At 35.0% G+C, this 16,521-nt stretch overlaps 1 protein-coding gene across 1 annotated transcript in view; it reads right to left on the minus strand.

Annotated features, from left to right (window-relative positions):
- Positions 1 to 16,521, minus strand: part of PARP4 (poly(ADP-ribose) polymerase family member 4) — a 108,645-nt gene that overhangs the window by 65,485 nt on the left and 26,639 nt on the right. The window contains exons 12-16 of the mRNA XM_044668974.1: positions 13,813 to 13,996; positions 12,327 to 12,486; positions 9,718 to 9,842; positions 3,232 to 3,363; positions 2,897 to 2,983 (exon numbers count right to left, since the gene is read on the minus strand). Of these exons, the coding sequence (XP_044524909.1) occupies positions 2,897 to 2,983; positions 3,232 to 3,363; positions 9,718 to 9,842; positions 12,327 to 12,486; positions 13,813 to 13,996 (688 nt within the window). The remainder of the gene's footprint in view (positions 1 to 2,896; positions 2,984 to 3,231; positions 3,364 to 9,717; positions 9,843 to 12,326; positions 12,487 to 13,812; positions 13,997 to 16,521) is intronic.

Genomic DNA, 16,521 nt, shown 5'->3' on the forward strand with positions numbered 1-16,521 from the left:
TAAAATTTTTATTTTATTTTTTTAAAATATTTTTTTCATCTTTACATGACTCATTTTCTTTTCCTCCCCTCTTTCCTGCCCTCTCCCAGAGCCAACAAGCAATTCCACTGGGTTGTACAAATGTTATCATTTGATACCTATTTCTACATTATTCATTTTTAGCATAGAGCAATTTTTAAAGCCAAAACCCCCAAAAATATACCCATATAAATAAATGATAAGTGTTAAACTTTTTCTTTTGTGTTTCTATTCCCATTTTTTCCATTATTTATCTCAATGTGGATAGCATTCTTTCTCATAAGTCCCTTGGAATGTCCTGGATTATTATATTACTACTAGTAGTAAAGATAGGACTGACTTCTAGGACAGACTGATAGTCCCACATATAAAGATACATTTCCTTGGAAAAGCACAGGTTTTCAGATTAAAATTTACCCCCACAGAATAATATGCCCAGCACCAAAGACAGCTCATGAAGACTATTAATATAGTGTCACTTGTTCATATATATTTTTTCCTTATTTTAAAATGTGTTTGAAAGTTAAAGGTCTTTGGAGATGTTCTAGTCCCTCTCTTTAATTAGTCCAGTCCAAAAATTGTAAAGAATGATGGGGCTGGACAATATACTCTCAAAGTTCCCTTTGACTTATAGTTCTGTAATTCAAAAGAAGTGAGTTGAATATCATACTTGGAGAAGGGTTAAAAATACAATCCTTTGATCAATCTAATTTGAGTTTTTAGTGGGTTTTTTTTTTAATGGTCCTGAATCTGAGAGCTCACTGAATTCCTTTTGGGTACATAATAAGGAAACTTCTGTTAATATTTGAGTTGGACTAAACAGTATCAGAGATTCCTTCTAATTCTTGAGATTCTTTTATTCTCTATAAGGCTATTTAGAATGAGGAACAATAAAAGACATAATCTACTTACATTGGTAAATTTACAATCTGATTTACCTCCTATAAAGGAATTCATTTAAAATCATTCTCTGATTCTTTAGTGCTTCACAATTCCTTTTTATTATCAAGGAAGAAAAGAAGTTGGTTGATAGGATCTTTCTTAACAAGGTCTTCAGGATGGAAGTCATCATACCTTGTTGAGTTAGCCCACCCACCAATAGACAAACTTACAAATTCATAGTCATAATGAAGACCTATTATAATTCCAGTGGCTAACAATTCCAATAAGCCCTACATGAATAGGAAAATTGTACTACATTCAATCTAATCAAAGTTCCTAAAGATAAACAGGAAGTTCCCTTGGGAAGTCTTTAGATAAATCAAAATAAAATTTATGATTAGGATCTAGATCAGTGATTCCCAAACTTTTTTGGCCTATTGCCCCCTTTCCAGAAAAAATATTTCTTAGCCCCCTGGAAATTAATTTTTTAAAAAATTTAATAGCAATTAATAGGAAAGATAAATGCACCTGTGGCCATCACCGCCTTTCTGGATTGCTGCAGCACCCACCAGGCAGCAGTGGCACCCACTTTGGGAATCACTGATCTAGATCTTAATTAGCATTCTCTGTTACAGAGAATCTTGCCTAATATTCTTCTCACCCAAGGTTTCCAATCAATCAATTGGAAAATCTTGTCTTACATATGAAGTTTGATGCAAATGTATTCCTGCTAAACAATAAAATTAATCTTCCTATCTCTGTGGGTAAAATCTACCCTCCCCAAATTCTAGTGAAGTTGAGGACTCCTCCCCAAGTCAAAATTCATTGAATATCATTCTTTGTAGTCATAAAATGTGATTATTTTGTGTTTCTAGTTAACATGTTTTTTGAAACCTCCTCTTTAAAAAGTATAGACTATTAAGCCCAGAAATTTCATTCCTTAGAAAGAACTGGACTTGTTGCCCTGTAGAGCTAGGTCCAATACACTCTGTTGGTGTTAGTGGATTCACATAATCTCAGCTTCTAAAGGTGAGATGAATGTGCATATTTTGCCTCTGCAAGGGTTTGAACACATCTCATCAGAATGCTTAAACCATAGAATATGGCAATATGGGAAAAGAAATACAAAGATTCTGACTTTCTAACAATCTTGCCTGGTTTTATGATCATCTGTTTACTAGAGATTTAAGCCCAGATCAGTGACTTCATTGGACAATTTAGAGAATTCCATAGAAGACTAATTCCCTTAATAGACACAAATAGGAAACTTGTCTGTCAACTTTTGTCTTCATGGCTTGCCTGAGGACACTGAAAGATTAAGTCCCTTTCTCAAAGTTTTTATAGAAGTAGTATGTGTCAAGGGCCACCCCTGAATCCAAATTTTCCTGACTTCAAGGTCTCTTTACATTATTGCATTTCACCTCTCAGAAATTTGATTATTAGAATATTGTTTTGTCCACACCCAAATTTTCTGTTTCTTTTTCATACATCTATCTTGTCACAAAATTACATTGGAGACATAAGGGTGGACTCTTAGTCATTCTGATTTCAATTAACATTAGGAGCTTAGTCATTAAGCTATCCATATAACAAAAACATTATTTCTCTTATTTTTAATTTAGCTTTCTAATAACACCAATTTGATACTCTTTATCTAATAATTCTCTTTACATACTTTTGGAAGTTGATGGGGTTTAAATTCAAGATAAATTTAAACTTAGATGATAAAATATTAATTCATGTATAGTGAGAAGTAATTCATTATTGTCAGAGTTCACCTTTGGTAACTGACTCAGATTCAGTAACTGATTCAGAGCTGCAAATAACATGCCAAAGAGCACTGGACATACTGAATTCCTAGGCAAGGTTTCTCTCTGATAGTAGAAAATATTTTTAATTTTCACTTTATAGTGGGTATTATATATATTAAAGATTCTTAATTTTTTTTTCTAATTCTGATTAACATGGCAACTAACAAATTAATAGCATGGCATACAGGAGTGTCCTGATCCATCAAGTAAGCTCCATGGCCTTGTCTGATGGCTTCTCTGTACTCCTGATGGGCTTCTTCCTTTTCTTTAATCTGGAAAAGAGCATGTTAAAATGTCATGACATATATGGTAACTTCATTATTTCATATAGTAGAGCTAATTATTCAAATTCAGATCCTGGAAATGTACATTTCAGAAATGGAAAAAAAAATGTCTAAATGAGCGCAAACCTGAAAAGTAGCCATTACATGCAAAATCATTATTCAGGAAGCCATTACATCAATAAAAGAGTAGGTCAGCAGAGAGAAAGAACTAATAAGTATAATTCTTTATCCTTTACCTCTCCTATTATATGTTTGCCATTGATGAAAGCTTCAAATCCACACACAGCTGCTTTGTCATCCAAGGGGAAGACAAACTTTGTTTCAATAGGCAGATGACTCTCATTGGTATATGTTTGAAAAACAATGATCTAGAAATAGAACAAGATCCTCTTGGTTAATAAAATGTTATCAAAAAATATTTCTGTGAAAAGCTGGTGACACAAACTATGCATATTTTGGATTTAAGCTATACAGGTGGTAGTTATGTCTTGTTTTCTTATGGACCCTGTAGACTGAAGGCTAAGACATTTGCAATGCAGAGTCTGAAACACATGCCATATCCCCATAAAACTAATACAATGTTAACAACTTTTAATAGAACTTTATTGGGTTTTTAATGCATAATATAGTGTGGAAAAGTACTGTAGTATATATAATATTATATGAATATATATATATATGAAAATACCTTAAAATGAGTTGAACTAGAGGCAGCTAGGTTGCTCAGTAGATAGAGAAAGGCCTGGAGATAGGAGGTCTTGGGTTGAAATCTGTTAAGTCACTTAACCCCTGTTGCCTAGCTCTTACTACCCTTTCTGCCTTGGAAATGATACTCAGAATCGATGCTAAGAAAAGGAGGCTTTTGTAAAGAAAAATGAATTTAAGTCTGATTAAATGTAAAACTGACAAAGATCTAGAAAACAGATAATGAATCAAACCTTTTTCATGACAGAGAGGCAGCCAACGACTAGCTTAGCACATTGTATATACTGTCAGATATAGTTACTAGATCAAATATGTTTGTACAATGTTTTATTTTGGTTTTGAGTCTGGGTCTCCCCATCTTGCCTAGTCTACAAGTACAGTAACTCAAATGCTTATCACCAGGGAAGCTTTGCCCTGCTTTCTTTCTGACCAGTTGGACAGAGAGTTGTACCCTGTTATAGAAGATTGGAATTCCCCCTACCTTGCCATATTGGGGTTGGGCTTAGAACAGATAATCTTAGTACAGATTGGCTTTAGCTCTTTTGCAGCTAAGAACTCTTGAACTCAAGTGACTTGCTAGCCTCAGGCAGAGATTATAAGTGTATGTAATCATGTCTAGCTTGATATTCTTTGTCACAAGAGGGAGGTTAAAATATAGGGGGGAGGGGAAGAATTTAGAAATGATGGTAAAGACTAACTGTATTAATGAACTTTTTTTTTTAAAAGAAAAAGGATTGTAAAGGAAAGCCAGGATTCTAGGCAAGCTCTGCTACTTGCTAGAACTGATGTGAACTGGTCAAAACAATTCACATCTCTGAATTTGTTTCTGCACCTATAAAATGATAGGCTTAAACTAGGTGAGCTTTAAGGTTCCCTCTAACTTTAAATCCCATCATTCTAAGATTACTTTCAGGATAATTTGAATGGTCAATCTACTAATAAATCTACAATTGCTACCTATTGCTCAAGGCGGTTTTCAATCTTTAAGTCACAGAAAAAAAAATTTTTTTAAAGCAAAGAAACTCCAAGCATTCAAATTGTAATTACTTAGCATGCATATATATGTGTCAGTATATATGACAAATGACAAGGGGGGAAAATTTATATTGTCCTATAATCAGTTATCTCTGATAGGGGAGGGTAAGTATTGAAAACATTAAAATATAATTGTTAGTCATATTAAACACAAATGGACTTTTGTAATAATGTGATAAATTATAATAAAATTCATATTTTTTATTAATGTTGCTCCTAGTCTCATTACAGTAGGAACAGACAGTCATTTTTTTTATTAGATCTGTAATTTCATGGGGAGAACTCCAGGTGAGGGAACTCCCTCTACCAAAAACAAATGGTAATACCAACTTCAAATTTTTTATAACAACAATTTCATAAAAATATCTGAGCCCAAGTCTATTATGTAGTATAGTAAAATACACCCCCATGGAACTCGTTGGGTTCCTCAAAATATAGCTGGCCTAAAACATCTTGTACCAAGAAATGTGAGGAAATGACTAGAACACATCTGGCTTTCATTAATGAGTTCAAGTCACCAAATCTGCACAAACTATATTAAGAATGCTAAAAGAACAGAGGGATGTCATGTCTGAGCTGCCATCCTTGATCTTTGAAATTTTATGAGGGTCAATATATATGAAAAGAAAGTTTTACAAGGAAAAAGTGTAAATTATCATTGACCATATTAAGGAATGCTCCAAATCTCTAACAAGAGAACTGCAAATTAAAACAACTCTGAAGTTGTCTCCTTTATATCTACCTGAATGGGAATGATGAAAAGAGACAAGAAAAGACAAGAAGAGACAAATACATACTGTAGGAAAACAGCCATACTAAAAGCACTGCAGGAGACAATCTGTCCAACCATTTTGGAAAAGCATTTGGAATTATATCCCAAAAAGTCACTAAAACGTATGTCCTCTGATCTAGTGATACCACTAATTATTGTTTACTCATTTCAGGTGTGTCTGACTCTTCACGACCACATTTGGAGTTTTCATGGCAAAGATAATTGTGTAGTTTGTCATTTCCTTCTCCAGCTCATTTTACAGATAAGAAAAAGGAGTCAAATAGTTAAGGGTTTTGCCCAGGGTCACATAGCTAGTACAGACTGAGACAAGATTTGAACTCAAATCTTCCTGATTCTAGGTATGGCACTCTATCCACTGTGCCAACTAGTTGCTCCAATACCACTAATAGGTATTTATAAAATAAAGAAATGAAATATGGGGTAAAGAAGCCATGTGAACAAAAATATTTATAGATTTTTTTTTTGTAGTTGTAAAAAACTGGAAGGAAAGCTGAAAGGGACTGTCTTTTGCCTTTCTCTGTATTTCCAATACATAGTGCAGTGACTGGCACATAGAAGGTACTTAATAAATATTTATTGACTGACTGACAAAGCATATGCCCATTGATTTGGGAAAGGCTGGTCAAATTGGGATATGAATATAATACAGCAATATATGCTATGATGAATATTAAGAGATTTAGAGAAACTTGGGAAACCTGTATGAATTGGTACAAAATGAAGTAAAATAAGAGCAAGAAGGATACTTCACTTAATCATCATAATAAGATCAAGGAAAACAATATTGAAAGACTTCAGAACTTTGATCACTGCAGTGACTTAACAGGACTCTAAAGGTCTGATAGTAAAACATGCTTCCTGCCTTTTGGCAGAGAAGTGTTTGGGCAATTTGTTGATTTATTTTGCTTGACTGGTCTTATTTGTTTTAAAAAATTTAGCAAATGAGGGAATCACTGGGAAGTAATAGGGATGGATAAAAAAAGAAAGATAAGGACATCAATAAAACCTTTTTAAAGAAGAGATAGCTCAGTGGAGAACTGGAAAAAAATTCCTGCTCTAAACTTATGATGAAAGGCATCACAGCATTCACTTGAGATGGGAAAACACGGCCCTGGTTTTCAAAAAGAAAAAGAATCTAGAGGGCTTCAAACAAAGGCCAACTGTTTCACCACCTAGTCCACAGTTTGCCTACTAAGAATGAGAACTTCTAGTAAAGTCTACATTTAGAACACTCATGGTTACTTTTTCTGTTATTCACCCTTGCACTGTATTCAGACACGCAACACACACAAAATACTTACCCTTAAGCTGTATTTGATGGATGTGCTTTGCTAATGAACCACTCACGACTTGGTTTAATGTAGTTGTTCTACTTTGTATATTTCTTATGTATATGTATTCATGCTATTGTGTCCTTGATTGCAAACTCAAAAAGGTCAGGAACTATACCTGTGTGGTTCTCTTAATTAGCTGCTTGGTAATTTTTTTCATAATGGTAGAAAAAAGTACTTTCGCTAGTACAGAAATTGTACCAATTTCTGATGATGTAGCAAGGTTGAAAAGCAAGTTGCCAAGTTACTTGGCATCTCAATTCCTTTCATTTCAGAATAAGACATACAACCTTGGCTGAGGCCATAAAATTAACAAGATACAAATACTGATCTCATTCCAAGAAGAAATATCTCTGGCTCAGAGAAAAAATGCACAGGGAAAGCACTAAGTTGCACGACTGTAGAGCTTCTGTTTGTAGGTCAAGGGCAGTCTATGGGCTAGAAGCCCAGCCCAATCATAAATTCAACTAAAAGGTTTTTTGTTTTGTTTTAAAGTATGAGTAATTCCTCTACTGAAGTCCTTTTTTCCAATGCTTCATTATGACATGGAGGTGACCCTGGGCTCCCAAAGGCAAGAACAGCAGAACACAAACACTAGCAGGTCTTTCCAAGTTGGAAAGACTTTGAACCTAGCAATAGACTAGATGTTTGACATCTGAGGTCAAGCCTAGCTAAGTGGAGACCAATGCATTACGAGGCTGGTTGCTGGGTGATGAGTTTTTCAGCATGGCCACTCACAAAAGATTGCTTATTAGGTTATAAAAGGGCTGCAATCTCTATTGTATAGTGGGAGTACCTATAACAAAAACACAGTTACCTGAAATGTTGAGGTGTTGATAATTTAGGGGCAAATTTCCCTACAGCAGAAGTCTTATCAAATTATAACAAAATATGCAATGTAGGTCACTACCTCTGATGACAAATGGTCATCAACCTGATGTTAAATTGTGTGAGTGTCATAATCCATTAATTTGCTGCTTCTCGAGTTCTCAGTGATTGTACAAAACAAACTAGTCCTCCTGCCCCATCCCCCTCCCCAAACTTGTACACTTTGAATATATATTAAAAAGTTACAATAATTGAAGTAGATATAATATACTTAGGTTTCAGTAGAGTACTCAAAAAAGCATCTCCCACTACTAGACTTATGGATAACATGGAAAGATGAGGGTTGGATGACAGTATTATTAGACTCAGAAATGGCTCAGTTATTGAACTAAAAGCCTAATCATAAACAAGGTAAAGCCAGCCTGGAGGGAGATCGATCCCTAGAATAATCCAATGATCTGCACTTGATCCCATAAGGCTTGATATTTCTATCAATGGCTTGGATGAATCCATAGAAGGCATCTTTGTCACATCTGTAAATTCATATTTAGGATGATTTACAATAACTAGAATATGTCCAGAAGAGGGCAAACAGAGTTTGTGATAGTATTGGAGAGACCACACCATAGAAGAATCAGTTGAAGGATTATAGAAGTTTAGATTGGAAAAGAGAAGACTTAGGGAATTAATAATAATAATTATTTAGTTATCTGAAGGGCTTTTAGGTAGAACAAGTTTAGACTTGTGCTGCTTGGTACAAAAAGGGAATTCTTTATTCTCTTTGTCTATTCTGAGTTAATCAATCAAGAAACCCCTACTTAACACTTCGTTATCCATCAAGTAAGAGAATTCACAAGTCACTTACTTGGAGAGCTCCTCCCTTTTAACCCAATCAATCAGAAACTTGTGAATCCTTTGATAAAAGTTGACACTTTCAGAGGATGAGAGGTGGATTCCATAGACACCGCCCCTCTGGTCAGTGCTAGGCAATTTAGAAGCTGTGATTGGTCCCTGTGAAGAGGGGAATGGATAGGAAGTGATGTGGGAAAAGGACTATTAAAGGTCCTGAACTTCTTTGGCTTGGGGTCTTTGGCTTGAGTCTTCAGCTTGGAGCTTTGGCTGGTGACCTGCCACTTGGAGGTAACTTTGGAGTTGGACCTCAGCTTCGACTTGGGACCTTGGTTCTCAAGTGAGTGAGTAGCTGGTCTTCCTTTCCTGGCTTCTGGAGAGAGATTAGTTCCAGAGAGGCCTTCCCCTCTTGGAGAAGGCCACGTGGATAGAACACTGGGTCCTCTGGTCGAGGGTTAACAAGCCTGCCAGGCTGAGCCGAGCAATATTTAGTGTGATAAGCTAGACATCTTCTCTATCCTCTTTTTACATTTTTCTACTTTCACTCTTTCTGCCTCTTTGTAAATAAAAGCTATTAAAAGTCATCTTGACTTGAACTATAATATTTTAAATTGGTGACCACCATATTATTTTAGAATTCTCATATATTTAATCAAACTCCTAAATTTAGTTCCTTACATTGGTTCCAGTGAATCAAACCAGAGGTAAGAGGTGGAAGTTGCACAGAGGCAGATTTAGGTTAGATTTAAGGAAAAATGTCCTAAGATTAGAGCTGTGTAATAGTGAAATAGGCTGCCTTGGGAAGTAATGGGTTTCCTCTCACTAAAAGTCTTCAAGTAAAAGCTGGATAATCACTTGTGAGTGATAGAATAGGGGGGTTTCATGGTCAGGCATAGATTGAACTAGATGGCATTTGAGGGATCTTCTAACTCTTGAGATTCTGTGACTATGATTATGTGATCCCAAGTCTCTTATTTTCCTAAGGGATTTTTAAAGTTATAGTTCATGTAATTAATGTCAGGATCCAATAATATGTGTAGCTATAGACAGAATAATTTACTTTTAGAAAAGAATGTATTTCAAAGAGGTCACAAAAATGGAATAAAATTCAAAGGATCTCTAATGTTAGATTATTTGGGTGCAGTTCTTTGTTAAATACAGTACAACAATATAAACCATACCTGTGCTATGAAGTCCACTATCCTTCCCTTGATATGAATCTCTTCAAGAGGGACTGGAATCCCAGAGATATCCTGAAGGCCAGCTTTTATGTTGATGAAAGGGTCAGTATCTGGTAACGTATAATCTAAATAGGAACAATTTAATTGTTAGTTTTAAAAAAGTATCTTTGCTTAGCAAAATTTTTTTGTTACCTAGCCCTTTGATACTTTTCTTTAATTTTAGAAACTTATTTGTTGTTCAGTCGCTTAGTTGTGTTCAACTCTTTGTGACTCCCTGGATCACACTGTCCTTGAGGTTTTCTTAACAAAGATATTGGAATGGTTGGCCATTTCTTCCTTCAGCAGATTAAGGCAAGGAGAGCTTAAATGACTTGCCCAGGATCACATAGTTAGTAAGTGTCTGCGGTTGGATTTGAATTTAGATCTTCTTGACTTCAAGCCCAATACTCCATCTTTTGAGTCACCTAGCTGCCTCCTAGGCAAACAGAGGTCTAGTGATTTACTTACCCCGGCTAGTATATGACTGAAGCCACATTTGAATTCAGGTCTCTGTCTCCAGGCCCAGTGCTCTACCCACTCCATCTTCTGACTAAATATTTTCTCTGGCTATTCCCTATGCCTGGAATTCTCTTCAGTTCTACCTCCTAACTTCCCTGGCTTCCTCAAGTCCCAGCTAAAATGTTAGCTCATTGTGATCTCCCCTTAATACTAGACCTTTCCTCTATAATTATCTTCAATGACACACACACACACACACACGTATGTATGTACGTACCTACGCATATATCCTTCACACATAGTTTTCATGTTATTTCTCTCATTTAATTGTGAGCACCTTGAGAAAAAGGACTACCTTTTGTCTTTCTTTGCATCCTCAGTGTTTTGCCTACCTAATGCCGGGCATGAAGTTGGTATACTGACAATAGACTGACTGAATGACCCATATGAATTTACTTAGGAGGGTTAAATACTAAGATATTACTGAAAATACACACATAAATAAATGAAGCTTCTGGCCTTTGTCCTCTCCCTCTGTTGTGAAACAGGGTGCAGTACCTTTCCTATGACCTCTTTAGATGAACTATGCCTTGCCCATTTACCCAAGTGATTGGGAATTCCAGCCTTGTCTCAAGCCCTTTCAACCAATAAGTTTTTGAATTTTACTCTGTATCGTCTGTATTATCTGGATATCAAGCTCTATAAAACTTGTGCCTTGGAGGAAGGGAGACTCTCAGATTATGAGAACAAAATCTTATTCTCTGAAGGGGGCTGCATGACCATGGGCAAGTCATTTAACTTCTATTTACATCAGTTCCTCATCTATAAAATGCGAACACACTAGACAAGGACGTGGCAAATCAGTGTAGTATCTTTTTTAAAATTATTTTCTAAAAATTTATTTATTTTAAAAATATTTTTCCATGGTTATATGATTCATGTTCTCTCCCTTCCCTCTCATTTCCCCCCCTCCTAGAACTAACACATTCCACTGGTTTATACACTTACAACCTATTTCTGTATTATTCATTTTTGTAATAAGATTATTTTAAAACCAAAACCCCAAATCACATACCCATATATACAAGTGATAAATCATGTTTTTCTTCTGCATTTCTACTCCAACATCAGTCTAATATCTTTACCAAGAAAAGCCTATGGACAAAACCCATGAGATCACAGAGTTGGATACAACTAAATGCCTGAACAACAATAGCATCCCTCCCAACTGCCAACTATGTGTTGAAATATCTGAGTATCATAGTATACATGTTGATTTAACTTGGAGAGCCTTAGAAAGATCTTCATAGAATATCTCTACCTCTTCATCCTTTGCAACAGATGTTGCAAATATTAGTACATAAATGAAATTATTTTCATTTTAGTCTTTTTAAAAATACTTATGAGAATTGTGATATACATGATGAACAAATAATTTATGAAATGATGTATCTTTTTTCTTTTGGAGACATAATAAAACAACCTATGTCAATCCCTTTATTTGCCTCCCCAAGAAGAAAGAAGCTATTATCTCTATTCTTTCATATAGCTACATCTTTTTTCTGTCTTCTGTCTTTGTTTATAGAGGTCAAGACTGATATGATTCAGTTCCTCTGGCAGTACTAACTTTTTAGACTTCAGACTAAGCTCTCACTTCAACAGTACTGATAATTATGATTTAAAATCTAAAAAACTCTGATTCTTAGCATTTCTTCCTCCCATTTTTTCAGTACCCACTAGTCTTTCTGCAGAAGGGGGAAAAGGTCAAATAAAGCTCAAGGCCATTTAATATTTTTTTTTGTTTTGTGGGTTGTCATGGCCCAAGAAATTCAGCACCAAAGTGGTCAATTTAGTAGTGTTCAACATCTCCACATGTAGCTAGCCTGGGCCTAAAGCTGACAGTCTTTCACTAAGACCATACTCAAAGTTTTTCCAGCATGGAAGAATTGTAGAAGCTTGCACTTCATTGGCCTAGATCTTGGTTACCTCCACCCAAGGAGGAGACTTTGGAGTAAGATTTTGTTTTATATATATATATTATCAAAGATGGGCACTTGGTAAATATGTTGGAAAAAAGAACAAATTCATTAAACTAAAGAAGAGACTCTTACCTTTAAGTTGTGAATTATCATTTAAAAGCTCAGGTCTGTTTTCCTCCCACGTCGTAACAGCACAAGGAGAAAAATCCTTTACTTGGTCTCCAGAAATGCAAAATTTAACAAGGTATTTCATTTTAATCTGACTGATTTTGTATACAACAAATTCATCATCCTAGGACAAGTAAAATAAAATCCTTAATAAATTGGTGGGGAAAAAAATTACAGCAGCAGATGTTTCCATAAAAATACAAGCAGATTTAAAATTTGATGTTAATACAGTCAACTATGATGATGTGGATTTCATGACTCTGTAATTGACAGAAATAATCTGAGGATACAGAAAGTTAAGGTAACACGAGAAATCCATTTTATGAAACTCTGTCTATCCAATCTTGCATTACACTCCCTTCCAGGCAACAAGGAGTAGTGGACAGAGAGTGGGACCTTGAAGTCAGAAAGACCTTGGATCTAATCCTGCCTCTGACATGTATTCTGGTTTGACTTCTCAGGACTCCTAGATAATTCTCTAAGAGTTTAAGTTTTTCCTCTCTTTTACTTTTTAATTATTTTTTCTTTCAAAAATATTATTTTTATATGGGATGGCTTTCTGGGAAGGAGGAAAAAAGGAATAATGAGAGAAATTATGGTGATATAAAAAAATTCATCACAAAAATGTAGGAAAAAAGAGAATTTGCAGAGAAGGTATTGACCTATGCTGGCACAGGGAATTTCCTCACTTGGGAAATTATTGAAATCATAGATCCCTTCCCTATTTCCATCTCTCTAAACTATATTTCATATTTCAGCCAAATAATTACTCCTGTCCATTAGGTACATAATGTGTCTCCATGGCATTGCTACCAGAATTCCTTTTTCCTGGAAGTCTTCTTTTCCCACTTCACTTGTTGAATTTCTATCTATCCTTTAAAGCCCACTCCTTAGCTTTCTCTGATCCCTCAATCAATAATGTTCTTGCCTTTCATGTCTCACACACCACACTTTTTTTGTGCCTTTAAGGCATTTATCACAAAATATTATATATTATATCCATATTTGCCACGACTCATCAACATGGAAGGTATCATAGAGCAAAAGAAAGAGTTCTGATGTGGAGTGAAGAGTCCAGGTTCAAATCCCCACTCTACCACATGCTGGCAGAGATACCAAGCAAATCCCTTATCTTCTCTGAGACTCAGTTTTTTCAGTTATAAAATGTGGGCAAGAGGCCTGTAGGGCTATATTAATTCTGATTTACCTCATAGTTCTAAATCCATTTCTACTAGTTCTACTAGCTCCTTGAGGGCAGAGTCATGTATGATCTAAATTCTTCATCTGCCCCAGGGACTTGTATAGTGTTCTATTTGTCATGAACACTTAATATATGTTTGTTGCATTGTATTAATTTAAACATCAACATATTTGAATCAAAGGGATAGATAACTAAAGACCCTTCTTCTATTATTCAATGGATCCCCTGATTGCATCAATATCAAAATACCTCAAAGTCTGAGATGATATGTTCTGTTTTTTGAATTCCATGCACGCTGTCGTAACCTGGAGGTGGCTCAGTTAATGAGAAATCCTTCTTGTGCATATTCATGCAGGATCCAAGGGCAACATCACAAACAACCAGGAATCTAGCTCCATCTGTTTGAGTTGGTTGTGTGTACTTAATGCTTGTTCTATATGTGAAAGAATATATTCCATTATAGTGTACTTGTATACTTTAGTAATTAAGGGACAATATAAAAACATAAACATCATATCATTAGACTTGGTTGTGTTAGTAAAAAATATTAAGAATTTATGAAATCTGAGCAAATTACTTTCTTTTTGGAGATATATTTATTCTTTTTAGCAAATTAAGGGAAAGGATTTGAGTTCAAAGCATATAAAACTTTTCAAGAAGCTATGTTGGTAGGAAAAAATCCAGAAGCATCAGATTAGATCATCTTTTTAAATGACAAAAATGAAACAACAAAGGTCTTTGCAATAATCAAACCCAATACATTAATAGTTCACAATCAGTGTTTACTTTGAATTATTATTATTAATAATTATCAAAAATATCTAGTAGTCTAAGAAATAGATCAGTGGAACAAAACAGACAAGCAACAAACAAAGTTATTCAAACTTTGTGTTTGACAAAATCCAAGAGTTTGGGATAAGAACACATTATTTGGTAAAAATTGTTGGAAAAACTGGAAAACAGCCTGGCAGACACTAGGATTAGGTCAATATCTTACAACAATTTACTATAACAAGATAAAAATGGATACATGACCTAGTCATAAAGGGAGATATCATAAGCGAATTAGAAGAATATATTAGCCATCAGATTTATGGATAAAGGAAAAGAATTTATAAAGAACAAGATAGAAAGCATTATGAGATGTAAAACAGATAATTTTGATTATATTAAACTAAAAAGATTTTGTATAAATAAAATTAATGTAGTCATGATAAGAAGGAAAGCAGAAAATTGGGGGTGGGGTCATAGACAACTTCTCAGACAGAGGTCTCATATCTAAAATATTTGTCAAATATATAAGAATATAAGCCATTCCCCAAGAGAAAAGTGGTCAAAAGATATGAATAGACAGTTTTAAGATGAAGAAATCAAAGCTATCTATAACTATATAAAAATGCTCTAAATAAATTTTTTTAAACCCTTACCTTCTGTCTTAGAATCAATATTGTGTATTGGTTCCAAGGCAGAAGAGCAGTAAGGGCTAGGCAATGGGTGTTAAAGGGACTTGCCCAGGGTCACACAGCCAGGAAGTGTCTCAGGGCAGATTTGAATCTAGGACCACCTACCTCTAAGACTGGCTCTCAATCCACTGAGCCACTCAGCTGCCCCCTCTAAATCATTACTGATTCGAGAAATGGAAATAAAAATAACTGAGATATCTCATAGCTATCAGATTGCTTAAAATGATAAAAGGGCAAAATGACAAATGCTTGAAGGGATGTGGAAAAATAGGGACACTAATACACTGTTAGTGGAACTGTGAACTGATACAGCCATTTTGGAGAGCAATCTGGAATTATGCCCAAAGAATTATAAAACTGTATACTTTCAGACCCACCAAAACCACTATTAGTTTTATTTTCTAAGCTGATCAGGGAAAAAAGGGAAAAGAACTCATATGTTCTAAAATATTTATAACAGCTCTCTTTGTGGTAACAAAGAACTGGAAATTAAAGGAACCCATCAATTGGGGAATGGCTAAACAAATTCACATACGATTGTGATGGAATACTACTGTGCTATAATAAATAATGAGCTGGCTAATTTTTTAAAAATCTGGAAAGACATACATGAAATCATTATGAATGAAATGAGCAGAACCAAGAGAACATTATGTACAGCAAAAGAAGTATTGCTTGAAGAATGACTTTTGTATCTCTACCTGCAGAGAAAGAACTGATAAACTGAATAAGCAAGAAATAGTTTTATAAATACGTGTATCTTTTTGTCAAATGATGCTTTCTCTACTGTAGGAAGGGGAGGGAGAGAAGGAGATACCTGGGAATTTTAATGTAACAGGTAAATAAAATTTTAAAAATTAATTTAATTAATTAAAATTCCTAATTTTGCTAGCTTTTCTTAAGACTCAAATGAGTTATGGTCTCTTTGGTAGTTTATCTAGAGAAAACTGGTTTAATTATCATTGTGAGGAAAAACAGACTTTGGAGAGCTGACTAAACTGGACAATACTACCATCCACCCCAATTGCCAATTAAGTATTTTACATAGAGGCAAATCCAAGTAGGAGCATAAAGTTCTTTATAGCTTTTCCTTGTAGTCTGATTGCATATGCAATTAACATAGAATGTATGAATAACTTAATATTAAGTTAAGATTATTGAAAGGCCATTCTCACCTAAATCTATGTAAACAAAAGATATAAGTAAAGTATGCTGGCATAAACTTGTAATCCTTGTTGCTAGGACGGCTGAGAGTGATGGACTGATTGACTTTAAGAGTTCTGAAATGCAATGGGCTCAAGCTAAAGGGTGTCTGTACTAAAGCTAGCACCAGAACAGTAAGTCCCCAGAGTAAGGGCCACCAGACTGCCTAAGGAGGAGAGAACTAGCCCAAGGCTAGAAAAACTGAGTGTGTAAAAGATTCTGTATTTCATGTTAGAGTAAAAATTATGAGAGTCTGGGCTCTTCCACCTAGAACAAGGAAGGGGACCTAGTA

The sequence above is a fragment of the Gracilinanus agilis genome, chromosome 3 (assembly GCF_016433145.1).
Source record: "Gracilinanus agilis isolate LMUSP501 chromosome 3, AgileGrace, whole genome shotgun sequence".
Lineage (NCBI taxonomy): Eukaryota > Metazoa > Chordata > Mammalia > Didelphimorphia > Didelphidae > Gracilinanus > Gracilinanus agilis.